The 20124-nt window shown below is 33.8% G+C and overlaps 1 protein-coding gene across 1 annotated transcript in view; it reads left to right on the forward strand.

The window, feature by feature from the left end:
- LOC150101008 (orexin receptor type 2-like) overlaps nucleotides 1-20124 on the forward strand; it is a 102652-nt gene that overhangs the window by 33753 nt on the left and 48775 nt on the right. The window contains exon 2 of the mRNA XM_090402144.1: nucleotides 2219-2640. Coding sequence (XP_090258270.1) covers nucleotides 2233-2640 — 408 coding nt within the window. The 5' untranslated portion in view covers nucleotides 2219-2232. The remainder of the gene's footprint in view (nucleotides 1-2218; nucleotides 2641-20124) is intronic.

Here is a 20124-nt window from a genome sequence, read left to right on the forward strand (position 1 = left end):
GGTGAAAGTTTTTTCCATAGTGGAGAAAGATGAATATATGTGGTATATGGTATGTGAATATATATATGTGTATATGGTATGTGAATATATATATGTGTATATGGTATGTTTTTGTACCCTCCCGAAATTGATGCATTCGGATATCGATTCTGCTCATTGAAAAGTGATCTGACTTGCTATTTGTGTGTTTCTTTCATAAACTAAGTCCATAATGTGCATCACTGTACATTATGGATCCAGCTCCCTCTATTTTTTATTAACGTTTCATCTTGTGAACAGACTGATAACATGGAGAAGCTAAAAACAGAGGTGACAAGTTGACTTTCTTAAACAGAAAGTGATGAGGCACAATTTTCTTGTTTTTTTGCCATAGTGTGCAGTTAATTAAATGTCTTTTTATCCCGTCCCCCAAGTTAAATGGTATTGTTTCTTGTCGATAGCGCTAATTAAATTTAGAAACGGTATTAGTTCATAAAGACTGTACTTAGAAATCAAGATGGAACGATGTGCTTAGATTTCAGTGTGAAACATGAGACAGAAGAAATCAAAAGGAAAAAGTTGTATTCTTTCCAGATGTCCATCATTTCAATTGCACTTAAATATGCCCTTTACTACATATAGTATTAGTATTACTACATATTAGTATTTATCCTGTGTATCAATACGTGGCATCGATAAATACCATTTAGCTTTTCCCCACATCCTCATGCACATGCGTACTCCATCCATTCATGATAGATATATACCAGATATATACTTCACTTCACAATCTTCCTCTTTTCTAAGATCTATATGCGATATTTAATTTCCTATTCTGGTATTTTGTTGTCTGTATTTTTTTTGCTTTAACTTCTTTTATTTTAATAAAATACATTAAAAGTAGCTTACCTTAAACACACCAGTCTAATTAGCCAAATGGATAAAACTGCTCTGTGAATGACAAGCGGTGAGGTCGAATCCCATTTTCGCATGGATGATTGTGCAAGACTTTAGTAGGTAGATGACTTGTAGAGTAAATTGCTCAAGAATGACAGCATGATGTATTATTTATAATTTTTATATTGGACTTTCTATTCATAATATCCAAAATCCATCTATTATGAGTTATTCCCTAAGCTTGAAAAGAGTTTAAAAATTAATATGATGGATTCATATCTTATCTCAAATTTCGGATCAATAATACCTCCGTATCTTGCAAATTCCCGCACCACGAAATAGGAAAGTTAGTCACTTTATGAATATTTTCTTAATCTCTCTTTCTTCAACCATGCAGTAAATTGTGATTTAATCGAGGAAACTATTTCCATTAGTTCGCTAGTTCATTAAAACTATATGACAGAGTAGCTTAGATAAATCAAAATTTCCTTTCATGAAGTATTATTCAATAAATGTAAAACTTCTGGAGATTTAAACTTTTTTATGAGCTTTATTAACAAAAAAAGAATGTGTTCGTATATGTTTGGAATCTGCATAAAATTCTTCACAGAAAAACTAAATATTGTTGAAAATTGTCATTTTTAACACAATTGAAAATTAGAGCATTACCATTGTCTACTCTTCAGTATTGAAGAATGTCGTTTGGTTGAAAAGATATGTGTTTGAATCTCGTTCTCGTCTAAGGCGACAAAGAAACTTCAAAAGGTTTTTTTTTCATCCAAAGGTGAGTTATTGAGATGGAAGAGTTTTTTTTTCCCCTCCCGGAAACTTGAATTTTCCATCGCGCAAAAAAGACAAACCGATCAAAAGAAATACAAATTCGAAATAAACATAACCAGTGTCTACTCGACTGAGTCTTTGTGTCTTTATCATCTTAATGACGTTTGCTTTTCAGATGACAAGGTCACTCCGCAAACAATAAATATTGTTCTTGATAACTTACAAGAGATTAAAACACCTTGATGGGGGAAAAAAACTGACATTCCCTCAAAAGATGGAAGACACAATTTCTATTATCTAACACAAGTCTGTTAAAACTTGTTCATGTGTGTATGTGTGTGTGTTCGCATCCCCAATTTTAATGTTTTTTCCTCCCTGTGAATGTTTACTATATCTCATATCACTATGATAACGAAACTGTGCGGAACATTATAGAATATAGAGATCCCTGTCTCCATAAATAAGTCAACAATATTTATTGTGTAATAGAAATAATACTAAGAAATTTAAACTCTTTATTTATAATCCTTCTCGTCATCCACAAATCTTCGTTTCGTTACAGAATCTGTCAACAAAATGGACGATCCACCAAGACGTAATGAAGCCACTCTGTTATTCGGGGACAGTTTTAACGAGAGCAATGACAACTCTACCAACACTACAGCGTGCAGCAACGAGTACTGCGTATCAGACGACGACTATATTGCCATGATCGAGGACTACATCTTTCCAACTCCTTATGAGTGGGTGTTGATTAGCATGCACATAACTGTCTTCCTCGTGGGACTCATAGGGAATGCCCTTGTGTGTGTTTCTGTGTATCGCAATCACAGCATGCGAACAGTTACCAATTATTTTATCGTGAATCTGGCAGTGGCTGATTTCCTTGTAATTCTTGTGTGCTTACCTCCTTCCGTGCTGTGGGACGTCACAGAAACCTGGTTCTTCGGAAAAATCACCTGCAAATTGGTGGTTTATCTACAGGTAGGTAGCATGTGTTTTCACAGTGATCCCTTCTAAAGACTTGATGCTGCTTCTCATTTATAAGCATCTACCTACGAATTCCCCCTCCTGCCAAAGTGCGAGAACATTTTGAGAGGAGGGGGAGTGGGGAGATCGTAGGCTGGTCGGAGATGACAGGGTTCTCCTCCCTGGAAGAACACTGTGGTTCACTCTCTCTATCTTCTCACTTTAATGCGTTAAGCTCAACCTTGTTAAGACTAAGAAACCAAATATACAGAAACCTAATTAATATTGTAACAGAGCGATTAATCCTATCTGCTATGTTTGTTAAATATGTGTATTCTCTGATCATTTGTTTGTCTGTCTTACAAGATAAAAAAAACCACGTTTCAGGAAGAAAAACACCTTGCTGCCTCCTTATTAGACCAGCTAATTCACCTTGAGTTGGAAATATCTTAAAGGCCTTAAATTCCAATAGAATTAGAACTCAGATTCGTTGCCCACAAAGTTACAGAAGCTCAGTGTATTTCTCTTTCTAATAAATTATTTTACTTAATCTCAAGAAGTGCGGTGAGCTGAATAATTACTAAATTAATTAAGTCTGTTTTGGCGTTAATGCAAATTCGCCATTAACTATAATGCAAATTAAGAGTTATTATGAAATGCGCTTTGAGATAGAATTTAGTTTACACTGAAAAACTGTTGGAATCCTTTACCAAAACTACTATCAATCACGAGTCTATGCAACAGCTCTTAGGCTGAAAAACTGGTTTGAATCTAGTCTGGGACACGAAGAAGCTGTATAAGACTTTTCAAGTTAAAATGAGAAAATTAGTCTTATACGGGGGTTAGCAGGTGGATGAGGTTGTCCAGGAATTTTTTTAAATCCCGCAAATAAACTAAAGAACACATGCTATTAATAAACACCACACACTGGTTTCGTTGCCAGTTACTTCGTCTATAACGCTAACCAAACCAAGTCATTTAGAAACGTCTTTAATTTAACAAAGAAAAACTGAGAGAATGGCCCGTCTGACAAATATATGCAAGGCAACCAAGTCTTTGGAAAACGTGTGAAGTTTTGCATGTTAATAAAAACAATGCAAGTAGAGTTACTTTTTTGTGTGAATTCTTCCAACGAAAGATTTTAAACCAATCGTAGATTAGTATTATGGGTGTTTACCTTTTTTTCAACATTAGTGTTCTCGTGGTTGCAACTGAAATATTATACACTCTTACACAGAAAAGCGAAGAAGTGATTTATTCTGCAAGACGTCTGGAGGAAGTTACACTCAGTACAAAAAAAAAAAAAAAGACTAAATTCATTCGCCTAAAATTTGTTCAAAAAATATAAAGAGGAAATAATAGTATGATGCAGTAAAACCCAATACGCATACTAAAGTGCAATAATGCTCGGAAATTTAAGATTCTTGAATAGTAAATTACTAGTCAATTATCAAAAATTCCCATGAAGGAGAAAAAGAAAATAAGGTCATGATACCTCGACTTTTTTACCCCGCATTCCTGCATTTGAATAGCTGACTTCTATAATTTTGGATGTGTGGTGTAAAAAGCGAACTGCATTCTAAAAAAATAATAATAAAATAATAATGGATTTTTCAGTGGAAATAACGATTGCATCTATAGCCGAGAGTGAAAGAGAAAAAAAAAGTGTTTCAAGTTTAATTCTAGTTGCCGACTACAGGATCTCTTTATAACCTATGTCCTATTGTCAGCCTATATAATACTTCTAACGTACCAATGGCATCATGTGTTATAGGTTTACAACTTTTATGCATGGAATTCATATAAAAATTAATAAAATGAAAGTCTTTATAATACTTTTTTCGACCGGTTCCTGAGTTAAACTATCTCTGGCACAGCCACGAGTATGGGTTTCCTCCAGGAAACTAAAATTTTTAATCTCGCAACTCAAGAAAAGCGACTGCATAACTCACACTATTTCAGACAATAATATATGGTATTAGGGTTAGAACTGCGAGACAGCAGAAGCTGTCAGCCCTGCTTTCTTTCTCTCTGTCTCTCTTTCACAGATGTCAATTAATATTACTGGTAGTCTTGGACAAGCTATCTATGATTGGTTAAGGGTGGAGACTGGTAGTTCCCCAGTTTTTGAAAAGTAGCTTCGCCTGCTCTTTTGGAAAACGAAATGGGTTAGTGGATAATTTATATATATATATATATATATATATATATATATATATATATATATATATATATATATATATATATATATATATATATATATATATATATATATATATATATATATGTAATATATATGTAATATACAGGGTGTTCGGGATAAATTTGACATATTTATAATTAATTATATTTTTCCGTAAGTTACATGTATTAACACACACTTCTCTTCATTTAAAAGTTTGGACCCTTCTTCGTTCATATACAAGATGTCAGAAAGGATGGATAGCTGGAACCCACCTGAATCATGGAAGAGAATAACTTGTATCATGATGATTCGTGCCCGCCATCAAAATAAGGATATTACGACTGCTGCCCAATGCTCCCTGAATACAGTAAAAACAATCAGGCATGAACTAGAGACTTGCAATGGTGACTACGAGGATGTAGCAAGAAGAAAGATCCCTAGCAGACGATCTGATTGCGTTCGTACAGCAGAATTCCTCGCAAATCTGCAGGAACAGGTGTTGAAGAACCCTGGCATTGGAATTCGGGCTTTGTTCGTGGAGTTGCTAACTGTAGTCAAGCCCTGGATAACAAGGGTAGCCAATGGTAGGCCGTATGTATGGCAGCAGGATTCGGCCCCTTGCCACACCTCTGGGAAAAGTCAAAAATGGTTGTCTGAAAATTTCTACGACTTCACCAGTCCAAATGTTTGGCCTCCAAACTCCCCAGACCTTAACCCCATGGATTATTTTGTATGGGGCGCAGTTGAAAAAGACACCAATCGCACTTCCAGTAATACAAAAGCCCAGTTAATGGATAAAATTAAAACAGTTTTTGCGGCCCTTCCCAGGGAGACTGTAGCATCAGCTTGTTCGAGGTTCCGAAGCAGAATTGAAGCTGCGATCGATGCTAATGGTGGTTATTTTGAGTAAATCTTGTTGATAGTATTGTAATTAACTCTGCCTGTAATGTTTTTTTGTCAATTCATTAAATTTAATAGATACAAAGAAGATTTTCTTTTTCCTTACGAAACTGTCAAATTTATCCCGAACACCCTGTATATATATATATATATATATATATATATATATAATTACAAAATAGTGCTTAAGGATTCCCGTTGAAGCTGTTCAAAATTGTCCTACGACAATTAGTAGAATGATTATTCTTTTAAGTGCTTTAATTGGCAATTAATTATATTAATTAAATGTATACTTAAATTAAATTTAAATATTTTTAGTATACAATGTATACTAAAAACAAATAAACAAATATTTTTCTTTAAAGACATGGGAGAAACATTTAAAATTTCGTTTTAATATTTGAAACTCATTTTAACATTTTAAATATGAACTTAGGTGATAGATAAATTTTACGCACGGTGCGATACTAATCCCTACTTACTGAAGATTTGGAGAGATTTAAAAAAAAAAATTCCATGATTGGTCTATAGAGCAGGATTTTCAGACTATATAATACTTTTAATGTAACAATGGCACCATGTATTATAGGTTTATGACTTTTATGCATGGAATTCACATAAAAATAAATAAAATGAAATTATGAATAGCTGAAAGATTCCTTAAGAAACCCAAGTTTTCAAATGTGCATTCTTGAAGGATTACTGAACATCTGAATATTTATCTTTATTAGTAATTTTTGTTGGATTTTAAACATATTCTGGGTATTAAACCAATGTTTTGACGTGCTTGATGCTTTTGAAGCATATTTCTTAGTAACCGTGAAGGTGAAAGTTTGTGATTGGATAGCGAAGAAAACAGGAAAAAAAAAGGTTTTCTATTGTTATATAAAATACTGGCTTGCACCATATTGAAGACTTCTCTGGAACATAATAAAACTCAGTGAACCGTCCTGCATTAAGTGTTAGCACCGACACCAACCCTGATGCATGTGACTGCTTGTGCACACATTGTTTTGCGCCTTGAATATTAGAATCGATTTTTTTATAACGTTCCATTACTTATCTGCTTGGAACGGAGTCCAATCGCAAGAGTACATGAGATACATGGAATACCTCAGATACATGGGAACAAATCGTTTTTGATTTGAATGCTGTAGAAGTTTCCCATATCATGTATCAATCTCAGACGTCACGGACATCTGATTGAGGAATCATCGATTCAAACGGTATTTCATATAACCTCAAAGTCCACTTTATATGGGAGAAAAGTAGTTCTCCCTTCGTTTTGAAAATACAAGACTATGGAATAAACGCAAAATGATCATTTTGTTTCTACTTGCAGAATAAACAGGCATGAATTTTCGAAGCTAGCAAAACTTTTATATTAGGACCAAAATCAAAATAGAAAATATGATTGGAAGTTACATAATATTCGTCAACGCTGTTTGTCAGAATGGACAAACACAAATGTTTATACGCTAGTAACGGAAAATTATTACCTTGTATTCAGATTCGAGCATACTCGTCAACTCACTTTCGACATTCTGAAGTATGATGCATCTGCTAAAGCCAAACCACGACTTGGCTTCACTTTATCAGACGAATGCAATCCCGTCAAAATTTCCTATTTCCTATTATTGTTATATGAAAATATAACAATAATAATAATAATAATCTGAGGCAATTAAAGGCCTTTAAGGCCCATAATCTACTCAGATGGGATTTCGTAACCATAAGTTAAGATAAATTACTTAGTCTTATGTCTTATGCCTAAAAATATATTACTGTGTGTAAATTGCGTGTGTTCTCCTGACCGATTTGCTTTTTCCGGGAGGAAAAACTCTGTATGAAACCGACTAACTCACCTTTAGTTGAAAAACTGTGATACAGGTTCTTCTTAGACAGGATTCGAACCCTGTTCTTTGTAACCAAATGACTTTTTAGAAACAGACTGACTACGGAGGCCCTCGGTAAAACAAAACCGTTCGACGAAATATCCCTTGACTTTCAATTTTTACTTGTCATGTTCTACTTTCGTTGCTCAGATCAACGATTCCAAAAGAAACCCAATGAGCTGGTTCGAAAAGTTTCTCAAGATAATAAATTGTTTTAAGTTCATCATAGACCTACTCATTGCTTGACTAAAGATCTCTGCTTTTCACTAAAACTGAAATTCGCAAAGCGTTAATAATTTCTTTTGGCATAGGCTACAAATCGGCAATATTCACTTTCCTTACTTCATCGTTTCATTTGGTCTAATACAAAGAATGATTCAACATCTGATAAGCTAATAATAACATCACTATCACTATGACATGCAGATCAAGGGAAGTACAGAATGCCATGATGGCTCATTACATGTAAGATTTTTAATTTAATAACTTCCTGTGAACAGTTTTCTTTTAAATCATTCAATTATTTTTCACGTCTTTAAATTTTTGATTCGTGATTAAAATAGAATTCAGAGTTGCAATTCAGCCTTTTTGTTCATATTAATTTATTCAGCTGATTATTCTGTTTATGATTCTATTGTTTCTCTTGATTACCTATTATTCTACGTATACTTATGTTAATCTGTCCGCATCACCAACTCTTTAATTTCTTCTACAGATTTTCCATTTTAGAATGTAGTATGTATGGTTTCTAGTCTATTTTTTTGCCTATTTGTATAATTTTTGGCTTATTTGTTTCTTGGACTTAGAAAACAAATACATTCCACGTTGTCTGAAACTGCACAGGTATTCTGATACAACAGGCTAATCGAATTATATATAAAAATTTTAGTTCTCACTATATACCTGGGATAAGATGAAATTAGAAACATATTATTTATTTACACCGATGAGGAATATATGTCACATTGAGAAATACTGATATCGGTAGCGTTGTCGCAGAATATTGATATTTTTAGTTGCAAGATGAACATGAATTGGCCATTGTGGTGTATATCAACCACTTCATAAAAATATCCAAAATTAGAGGTCTGTTTGCACATTCTTTTGAATCTCATTTTGGAAATAGTCGCACAAGTAAGTTGAAAGGCATAGATAGACAGACAGACAGACAGACACAGAGAGAGAGCGAGATCATTACGTCACTAATACTCAACATGAAAATACATTTTTTTCATTCCTTATTTTTTATAACAATTAAAAATTTTAAAATGAACTAGATATGTAAAATAAGAATCTCATTTGAGAAAAGCAAAATTATGAAAGTGGGAAGTTTTCGGTATTGAGATCATATTATTATGTAATTAACGAGTTTAATAAAAAAAAAATATTAAACTCCTTAATTACATAATAATGTGGTCTCAATACCGAAACTTCCCACAGATCTGCTGACCCACATAAAGTTAGAAAGTGTACACGTGGCACAACAAGAACCTTTATCTTCAATAAGAAGGCTTTTTTTCAAGAATCTATATTGTTCGCAATAAGCTTATAAGAAAGCGAATACGCAATTCAAATTTCACTAACTTTCGAGAGCAGGCTGCTTCGTTATGGCTAACGTCAGCTCAAGAATGCTCATTCCTTTATTCTAGCCAATATTTAAACAAGAAACCGACGATGATCTTTATTTATTTACAATTCTCTCCGATCCAAAACTTATCCATAATGAATTTCCTGTAGGTAGGTAGAAAAAATGAATAATTTTAAACAAAGCTATCGTACTTATATTTCCAATAATACAATTTAAAATTAAAAACAATTTGGTGAATAATAAATAAAGTCCATCGTACTAATTTCCACTAAATTTATATTAAGATTCTCGTAATTAAAATTAAAATGTATGCATACATTATACATTATAAACAAAAAGAAAATATTTCTAACGCCTTTTTATTTCTCAGAAAGAGAGAGAGAGAGAGAGAGAGAGAGTAATGGAGCTCCTTTAGCCCTAACAAACTTTGTGGAAATCTGTGGGCAGCCACTCTTTACCCTTATCCATCAGCGATAGCTGAGCAGATGATTACCGATTAATTTGAAGGCATCGAGGAGAAAGTAAGATATAGACAACTGCCACTGTATCGTGATCCTGATCCTAACTAGTACTTTTTGTAAAATTATTTCACGTTTAAGAGATTTTACTGATTGCGGATGTAAAATATCGAGTTTTTACATATATATATATATATATATATATATATATATATATGTAAAATATCGAGTTTTTACATATATATATATATATATATATATATATGTGTGTGTGTGTGTGTGTGTGTGTGTGTGTGTGTGTGTGTGTGTGTGTGTGTGTGTGTGTTAAAGATACCAAGCAATTTTATAAGTTAGGTTTTCATCCTTTTTTCCGAAGTAAGCAAACAGGCAAGTAAGTCAAGTTTGGAAGTCTGGGGCAACTCGTGGTAAAGGTGGAGTAGGATCCGATCACTTTCCTTAGTATTTTCCCCCTAATGCAAAGCACATCCTCTTACGACCACTACCCAGACCGGTTTCGGCCTTTATTGAGGTCTCGTCAGTGGGAGCCAGACTTTAAAAATGCATTACTGCAAAACTTCATTACTTCAACCTTGGCATATTTTTGGTCTGGCTCCAACTGACGAGACCTCAATAAAGGTCGAAACCGGTCTGGGTAGTGGCCCTTGCCTTTACTGCATAGCATCATACATCTCCGCAAGGGGATGTGCTTTACATTAGGGGAAAATACTAAGGAAAGTGATCGGATCTTACTCCACCTTTAACACGATTTGCCTCAGACTTGCACTACTTGCAGGCACAAACTTGACTTACTTCTCTGTTTGTTTACTTGGGAAAAAATGGATTAAAACCAAGTTTATAAAATTGCTTGGTATCTTTAACATAGTATATACCCAAAGTAAAAACTTTTCTACATATATATATATCAGCTAAATCATATCGAGAACTTAAATCATTCCAAAGAATTATGAACCATAAGAGTATTTGGTACTCTGACGATAAAATAACTGAAGCGATAACGATGATTCACTTCACTGCTGAAGAGGTCTGGAATTATTTATGCTTACTTATTATAATGGAGTAAACCGCTCACCTGGTAATAAAGAAGAAGAATTAAGTTTTAATAATTATTTATCAGAAGACATTTGAGATGTTTTAAAGTGGTCCGTCAACCAGTCGTGCTACGCTTAAAAGAAAATAAAGACGCATAAAACGAAAAATCAAGATAGATTATCATAATAAACACAATACCAAAGAAATGCATGTTCTCGTTTTGCACAACTCATATCCTGCATGATTTATAAAGCAATGTTTTATAAAAGATAAAAGACAGTAGCCAATCTTCTACTTCTGTCTCTAAGAGAAAACAAATCCTGTATCTGCCGTCTTGCTAAAGAAAATATAATCAAAATATAACGAAATAGAAGAGTATCCATTTCGACCTGACGCATAATGTTTTTGTCATTTATTCCACCAAAAATAAAAAAAATAAAAAATAAAAATAAAATAAAAAAACTAGAATGCTAAGAGCAGGTTTTACTAAAAAAGCAGCCCCTTAAGCTTAAATTATCCCAGAATAAAATACATCATATTCATTCTTCTCCTTTCATGTTTTTATATAAGAAATTATCTTCTTTTACTAAATGTGCAAATCAGTGTAAGATGAACGATAATATTCATACAACTCCAAGAGAGAGAAAAAAACGTCTCTAATATTTATCTACTGAGGATCCCAGTAACCTAACAAACATTCATAAAGAAAATTACCCAAGCAGATGCGAGTTCACAAAAAAGCGAATGGGCTTCATAACATGTGACGCACTATTCCTTCTGTTGCGTGACAATTCAACGCCTACTGGAGAATAACGAAAAATGAATACTGAAGATTGGGTCTTCAATTCGAATAGCGTCGTCAATAGGACAACAGATGAAATCTCGAAACCAAATCAAGATATTTTGAATGCCAACACTGATGTTGGCATTCTTATACTCACAAAAATCTCATTTTTATTCCATGCTATTTTAAAAAACCAGGCTGAAGTAGCCGCATTTATTTTCTTTCAGAAAATGGAATCCCTTTGTATGTGAGTGAACATACATCTGCGATACGTGTTCTGCACTCTATATTTTGAATTCGTGAGACTATCGGTCTTCATGACAACAGTGCTATAATTTTAAAATTATCATTATCCTGTTTAATAGATCGTTTTAAATGATACCTAGGATTTGTTCTTATAAGTACACCGATCTCCTCATAATTATGATCTTTATTTCAAGAACTAGAAAATCAAAGTAAGCATGAATAGAACATCAAGCAGATATTTGGGAAGCAATCTCCGTTTTGTGCAATGTTGGAAGTAGATTAATATTAACATATAAGCGTGGTGAAAATTAAAGATACTTAATTAATTTTCAGTAATCATGGAAAGCATATTTTATTGAAACAAAAGTGGGTTACTAGTTCTCGAATTGTTTGCAAACAATTATTTCTCAAGATAATCATCACTGATATCCACACGCGTTAAAGGTGATTTCATGAGGCTGCTGTAATAGAAGTGAATGTCTTATCGACGGAATTACATCTTAATAGTCCTACTGACAACCTCTAATGGGAAGTGTCGTTCTTTCAAACGTTCCTTCAGTTTTAGAAAGAGACAGAAGTCAGATAAAATCAAGTCCCGGACGTCTCATCACAGAACGTAATGAGAATGACTTTGCCACAGTGGATACTGTCTTAAACCTCTGAGAAAAATATTCTTTTCACTGTCTCTTATCTTGCTATGCTCAGTGTTGAGTTTTTGCAGGCAGAAACTCAGTCACCGTACTAACGTAATTTCCTCACTTGCATATTTTCGCTGATGTAATTCAGACTTCTATATACTGACAGAACCGTTTAGTGGCGCAGTTTCTTTCGCACGGCTACGCGAATTTGTTTCCTAAAAAATAAAATTAAATAAAAGATGATGCATAAGTCTTTTAACATATCCAAAGGAATAAGAAAATAAAAAGTACCGAATTCCTGTTTACACATGATCTTGTGCGATTTTATAGAAATTACTATGCAAACAATATTAATCTCGATATGTAAAATAAAAATTGAGTAATAAGTTAAACGAGCTAGAAAACCTGTAAATTATAAGCCGCTTAATAATGTGCTAACGTATTAAGTGTAATCATACGTAGTGAATTAAACAGTTCTATATTGCGGCTGATATTCTCTTAAAGTCCAAATAATTATTATATGCTCAGCACAAATGGAAGCACGCCTTCAAAGTTCGTCTATTTCATCTAATAAATCGTTCAATGCATTTTAATTAGAGCATTATTGGCATTTTAATGAACATGCCAATAATGCATTTATATTTGATTAAGCTGACAGATAGTCGATACTCGCTTCCTCCCATAATGATGTCAAAGATCATTTTTAAGGAATATTAATTTACAGCCTTTTGCTAGAAATTATTGCTTAATGGGAATTAAAAATACCTTTATTATGATGGTTGTCGTTTTATCGTAAAACTACTTTTTGTTGGAGTTGATTTTACGTATGACCACAATCATAATTACAATTTTTCAATTAAAAGTGGCTGCGTTCAAAATTGGTTGTAGTAAACCGAATTAATTTCTGACTGTAAATGACTTATTGAATAAACGCCTTCAGAATTCTTCAAAAGCTCGGAATTCAATTTACACCATCCTAAAGTGGTTTTCTTCAGTTGAACAATTTGACGTTTGCAACGCTACACTAAACAAAAAGAAATGCTTACAAGAGCTAAAAAAAACTTCACACGGAGTAAAATTGCGAACACTTCAGAAACGTGAGCCGAATTGTGAGAACAGGACTCTGCTTTGCATTTTACCAGTCTCACTTCTTGGCTAAGTTAAACTAAGGCAATTGTAGCCACTCCTGTAATTAGCTCGGATAAAAGGGATGATTGTATCCTAGGGTGAGCGAAACACTGGAAAGTAAAATTGTGTAAAGTTTCCCTTCCAATCAAATAAATGATACCATATTCTTATAAATAATGGTGGAAATTGTCCATAATAAAGAATATGATAAATATCCAAGAGGTTGAGAGAAAAAATAATACAGTTGCCTTCGTTACATTACATTTATTCGTCCTTTAAACATCCAAGTAGTTCCGATTTTTAATAGTTAAATTCATCCAGATTATTTTTCTTCTCTGAAGCTGTTCGTGAGAGTAAGAATCATTCCATCTGTGCTCTAGAGAATGATGTAAAGCAATATTTCCCAAAGGTTGTCCTCGGTCAGATACCGATACCTCTTTTTGAAAAAGAAAAAAAATGTCGGTTCGCAGAGAATATAAAAATTCTAACATGAACTGCTGATAGAAAATTGGCAAGCTATAAACGATAAAAAATGAATCAAATTATACGAACATACACTTCGTCCAGGCCTGTTGCTTAACCGATATCAGATATTACTGATACTGCAAATCTGCTTATCCAATTCAATAAACTGCATACATGCTTGTATATGCTGGGTAGCAAGAAGTATAGCAAGCAATATATTATGCTGAATTATATATTATGAATATGAATTATATTATACTGAATAAAAAAAAAGGGCTCAGTTATGTAAAAACTTTGGGATACGCTGATGCAAAAGCATCGCATAACTTATTCAGTCATACTGACGTTTTCGTGAAAGTTTTCATATCGTCCACTTATATGTTTTCTTATACGTTGGTTCTCTTTTCTTATCAAAGACTAGTAAAAAATAAAAATAAAAACAAAAGCGTTGAATCCCTTTCTCTTTTAAATTTAATTTTCTCAAGAGTGCACAGCCCGGCTAGTCTTTAGTACCACAACATTATCTGCGATCAAAAATAATTTTAAACATCGAAAAGGGAAGTACAGTATAATATATTACAGTGTTTCTCGACCTAGAAAAGTATTATGGAAACAACACTACCCTTTTTTAAATACTTGTTCTCCTTCTTCTGTAGTGCCGATTAGAAACGACAAAAAACTCAGATTGTAAAGGGAAAAAAAGAATTTTTTTCTTCCATCAACTTCTTCAACAAACTTCTAGCAATAGAGCCATGGAATGAACTCCATTTTCACAAAGTTACACAGGCGCCATATTGATAATAACAAATTTATTATTATTATTATTATTATTATTATTATTATTATTATTATTATTATTACTGACATATTCGATCATTTAAACCGTTTTTATATGAAGTCGTAAGTTAATGCATAACATAAGATGAGATAATCAAGTTATATGATATACTTAAAACTAAACAGAAACGTATAAAACAGCAGTGAATAGATAGGCTGTTATTTAAATAATAATAATAAGATTATTTGTTATATAAAATAGGGTTTATAAATGCAGTCTGTTACATAAAATACAAATTATAAGTTTACAGATTATTTAATTATCATATTATATAACTCTCCGGATTTGGTACACGCAAATGAACGAGAGGATTATGTCCCTTTGATTGACATAAATTGGGGAACAATCAGCCTACGCTTCGTGATGAGATGAATAATTATAATTATCATATTTGAAAACGAACCCTACGAAACATAATACTGTAGATATACACTACGTCTCCAAAACCACTGCAATAAGGACAAAAGCACATGATTTACAAATATATTTTAGTAATCAGGTGTTTAATGAGGACTGTACGATGTATACCTATTTGCATTCAAATGGCCACGAGGAGGCAGACACCAGCAAGCTGGTAAATTTGCTAGTCTCTGCTCTTCATGGCATTCACACATAAACTAATATGTGAATGAATATTACAGATCTGAGTCCGATGGATTTGATTCCAGAAGTTCTCTACTGCCCAAAGACTACTGCATGAAACAGCAAATGTAACTGGAAGGAGAAAAAGCGGGATCATTTTTAAACTGAAAACCCATTTGCGGTGTACTTAAAAGAATCCACATCCTACAACTGCAGCAGATTCGTTTAAGAGGTTCATGAGTTCAGTACAGAAGGCCATTGTACATACCTTAATATGGAATTGCAGCATTAGGATTATCATGGACTACTGGTAGTTTACAAATTCGTGATCACAAAGGATAATTCAGCACGCCCGACCATCACATGAGAGCCGTACACGTCGAATATGAACGCCAAAAATACATTCTTTGGGACGATAAATCATTGCTTGTATTTGTCCGATGAGTCTGGATCTAATAGACACGGGGAACTCAACTCTTCCTATAGAGTTGCATTAGGTCAGTGCTGCTAAGGCCTGGTAGTGAACGTAATGTCCCTTAACTGCATATATCCATTGGTCAGTTTTCTGTTTTGTAAAAGGAAACAAGTTCCCAAGAGGAAAACAATGTTGTCTCCATACAAGACTGCTACTATGGCTTTCCCAATCCGAAAACTTAGTAAGACAACAAAATGGTGCCAATAGACTGGCCGGCTCGGAGCTTCGATTTTAAAACACCTGAAACATTTCTAGGCTGAGTTAAACAGATGTGAGAAATCACCCGTAGTTGTCTTCATTGGATATATTAAAATCTGTTCTACATAAAGGATTTTTCAGGTGCAAGGTTGCACAAACTGGTGGTAAATTTTCGACGTAAAGTATGTGCTTTATTTCAGACCAAAATTTGGGGAAGAAAAATAAGTGCGTGCAGACTGAATAACTCTGATGCGCGAAGAATGTCGACAGTTAGTTCGATTTCCATGGGAATGATAAAACCGAAACAAATAAGAATAGGAGGCCAGTATTGCGTGTGTTCTCTGGATAGCTTGTCTGTTTTACAAGATGACCGACCTGAGTTTCCGGAGCATTTTTATAACGGTAAAAAGTTTCTCCACATCCAAAATGCGATTCGAACCTGGGTCTTTCCGATCGAAAGGAACAGAACAGACAGAAGGGGAGAGAGAGAGAGAGAGAGAGAGAGAGAGAGAGAGAGAGAGAGAGAGAGAGAAAGAGAGAGAGAAAGGCAGAAATCAATAAAGGTGCCTTATTGATTTCTCTCAATTAAGAAATGTTTTGAAGCATGAGCTGGTTATCTTAAGAAGTGTGATTTGGGTGAAGTGAAGGATATGATGTTCGCATTGTTCCAAGAATTTCTTTATGGTGGTATCTTCATTATTAGCATGTTGAATAAAGGTGTTTGATGCCTCAAATTTTAATAAATGTTTCTTATCTATTCCTTATTCATTCATTAATATATTTTAGTCTGAAAAACAATTATGAAAACACATACTGCTTGTATATGTTTTCATAATCAGTACATTTTCATACATAGCATGATTGAAATTTAATTTTTCATAGCATGTAAGTTAAATATTTCCAAACCAAATGGCGTTTGGATAGAAGAATGAGAAATAAAAGGAAAACTGGTGAAAGAAAGTAAAAACATTATTTTCATGATGGTATTCTCAGAAAAACGGAATATTATTCCCTGCACAGTTCACAAGTTCAATATTCTGAAAGAAACGATTTCTTGATAAAGCTCATTAATATTAAATATGAATTAATGAACGTGATATATCTGCCTTATCATAACCATTAGTCGCTTTAACATAATCATAAATAGCGTCTGTGAATACGAAAGCAGTTGGATTAATAATCACCCGCATCTCTCTCTCTCTCTCTCTCTCTCTGACTCGCTTTAATTTTTATCACGTAGTTTGTGCTGAATACATTTTCTACGGATATTGCCGTTGCCAATGTTCATTAGAATTGCATTAACAAATTCCTCACGTTCATCTAATCCTCAACAACTAAGCATCCATTAACAGTTCAACTCCCAACTCACAAAACAAATTTAGATTCATCTTCATTCATCCATTCTACTGCTAGTCTGTGAACAACTGCCTTTCGAACGTGTTTCTTAAAAAGTACAGTTTACGTGCTAATCTTGCCAATCTTTACAGAGTAAAGAAATTTTAAGGAGCTTTTAGAGACACTTCTCTAGAGTACGGGATTAATAGGCATTTAGAAGTAATGCCGCTTACTAAAGGGAACCTACTTTCTTAGTTACTGAAGTAATAACACAAAGTTACTCTCACAAAAGAATGAAAATTTTGTCTTTTCTACTGAGTCTTATGTCATCATCGATGACAAGAAGTAGAAGAAAAGAATTCTTCTTTGCGATTAATGAGAGAGAGAGAGAGAAAGAAAGAGATAGGACTGTATTTAAATATCTGAAGCTAACAAGCTTATTTGATTAAACACTGATTGGGAGATCAATATTTAGAAAATGGAAATAGACTTTCTAAAATCTCTACATAGAAAAATATTTGCGAAATAAGAAAGAAAAGTGTCAGAAATAGTGTGGATTTTGCAATCAAAAGACTTACAAAAGATGTCTAGTCACATTACCAAAAATTTGTACATTAATGTACAAAAAGAAAAAACGAATAAATGAAAAACAGAAAATAACGAGTCCACCATACGTGTGCAACCGGAAAGAAATTTGAGAATGTAGAGCATATTAATGGGAATTTACTTTAAAAATGGTTTATAAAGTTTCGATAATTTTTAAAGGTACATAATTATTAACGTAAATAACACGTGAACGTTACTTAGTCGCCGTGGAAATATTAAATAACATGTCCAGTATAATTAATGCACTTCCTCTCAACATGTCAATCACGTCTCTTAATATTTCACCATACAGAAAATGAATTCGATTTTGTCAACAAATTTTCTTTGTGCTTCAAATCCTTTAATCGCCTCAAAAAATCTGTTATTAAAGTACTGTTTACTGTTATACTGCATGCGTAAACTCCATAAGTCCTCTCCCGGCACCACTTTGCTATTTTTAAAATCTAATTCTGGTAATCACTATTTTCTATGAATAGTCTGAAGTTTGATTTTTTTTAAACTAAATAACCAAGCAGTGAGATTGTCTTCATGAGCGAATCGATGTCCACTATGAGAAATCGAACTACTGATACCTGGTAATCTTACTATCCTACACGGTGGTGAGATTACCAAAAATAGGTTTTAAAGTGCATGTGAGAACGCATCTCGGGAAAAATTCATTAAGAAATGCTTCTGACATTTGTTTTCGACAGGTACAACGGTCTCTCTCCTTCCTTCTGTCACACACACACACACACACACACACACACACACACACACACACACACACACACACACACACACACACACACACACACACACACACACACACACACACACACACACACACACACACTCTGCATGAATGTGAAAAAAAGAGAAGACACCATTAGCCACAGAAATTGATGGTTTAAGATGTACAGACACATACGCTTCCGCACTGAACTCGGATCTAAATAATTTCTGAATAGTTGTGATGAATATAAAAGGAAATCGAAAATAAATGCGTATAAATTTCTCTGTATAGTAGAAACCATTTTCTAAGCATTTTCTCTTGTTTAAACTCAAATGTTGTTCATCCGTCACTTCTTCGAAGAAAACATTTTTCCGTTTTTTTATTTTCTTTTATTTATTTATTCATTACTCATAGCCAAAAGTTAATGAGGAATTTAATATTTATATATTACATGAAATTCATCGACGGTGCAACGTGTAAAACGAAGCAAATCATATTGAAAGTTTATTTTTCACTTGGTAAGACTATAATAAATTTAGTTTAATCCTTTATCCAAGTGTGAGCAAACAAAGTTTGCGCCTGAAAGTATCTTCAGGAATGGGGTAAGGTAGTACAACGCCGGGCAACTCGTAGCAAAGGTGGAGCAAGCTAACATCACTCCTAACTCGGTATCTCCCATAATGCAAAACACATCTCCTTGCGGATATGTATAATGTTATGCATTAAGGGGAGGGCCACTACCCAGACTATTTTCGACCTTTATTGAGGTCTCTTCAGTGGGAGCCAGGCCAATTATAGTCTTACCAAGTGAAAAATAAAATTTCAACATCTTTATCTAAATCCAGAGTAATTTAATAAAAAAAGGTGGCACACCTTTTGACAACTCCTATAGGTAGAGATGACCTTGCGATTGCTCCTGCGTGGTATCTCCTCATCTGGACCTGGCTCCCACTGAAGAGACCTCAATAAAGGTCGAAACTAGTCTGGGTAGTGGCCCTCCCCTTAACGCATAACATTATACATATCCGCAAGGAGATGTGTTTTGCATTATGGGAGATACTGAGATAGGAGTGATGTTTTCTTGCTCCACCTTTGCTACGAGTTTCCAGGTGTTGTACTACCTTACCCCAGTCCTGAAGATACTTTCAGGCGCAAACTTGGTTTGCTCACACTTGGATAAAGGATTAAACTAAATTTATTGAAACAAATCATAAAACATAGTTTCTTGAGGAAGGCCTTAAATCATTTTATAGTAGAGATAATAAAACAACTTCTCATTGAGTAGGCAAACTAATGTTTGTACCTCAATGAAGTTTCGAATCTGGTCAACAGTAAAACGTATATGAGTTGCCTTGGTGTTAGACTTTAAAAAATACGTATATTTAAGGATTTCGTCTTTTTGTGTGATAATCA

This window comes from Typopeltis vanoorti, chromosome 12 (genome assembly GCF_054136105.1).
Source record: "Typopeltis vanoorti isolate ZY-2024b chromosome 12, IOZ_Tvanoo_1.0, whole genome shotgun sequence".
In the NCBI taxonomy this organism is placed as follows: domain Eukaryota; kingdom Metazoa; phylum Arthropoda; class Arachnida; order Uropygi; family Thelyphonidae; genus Typopeltis; species Typopeltis vanoorti.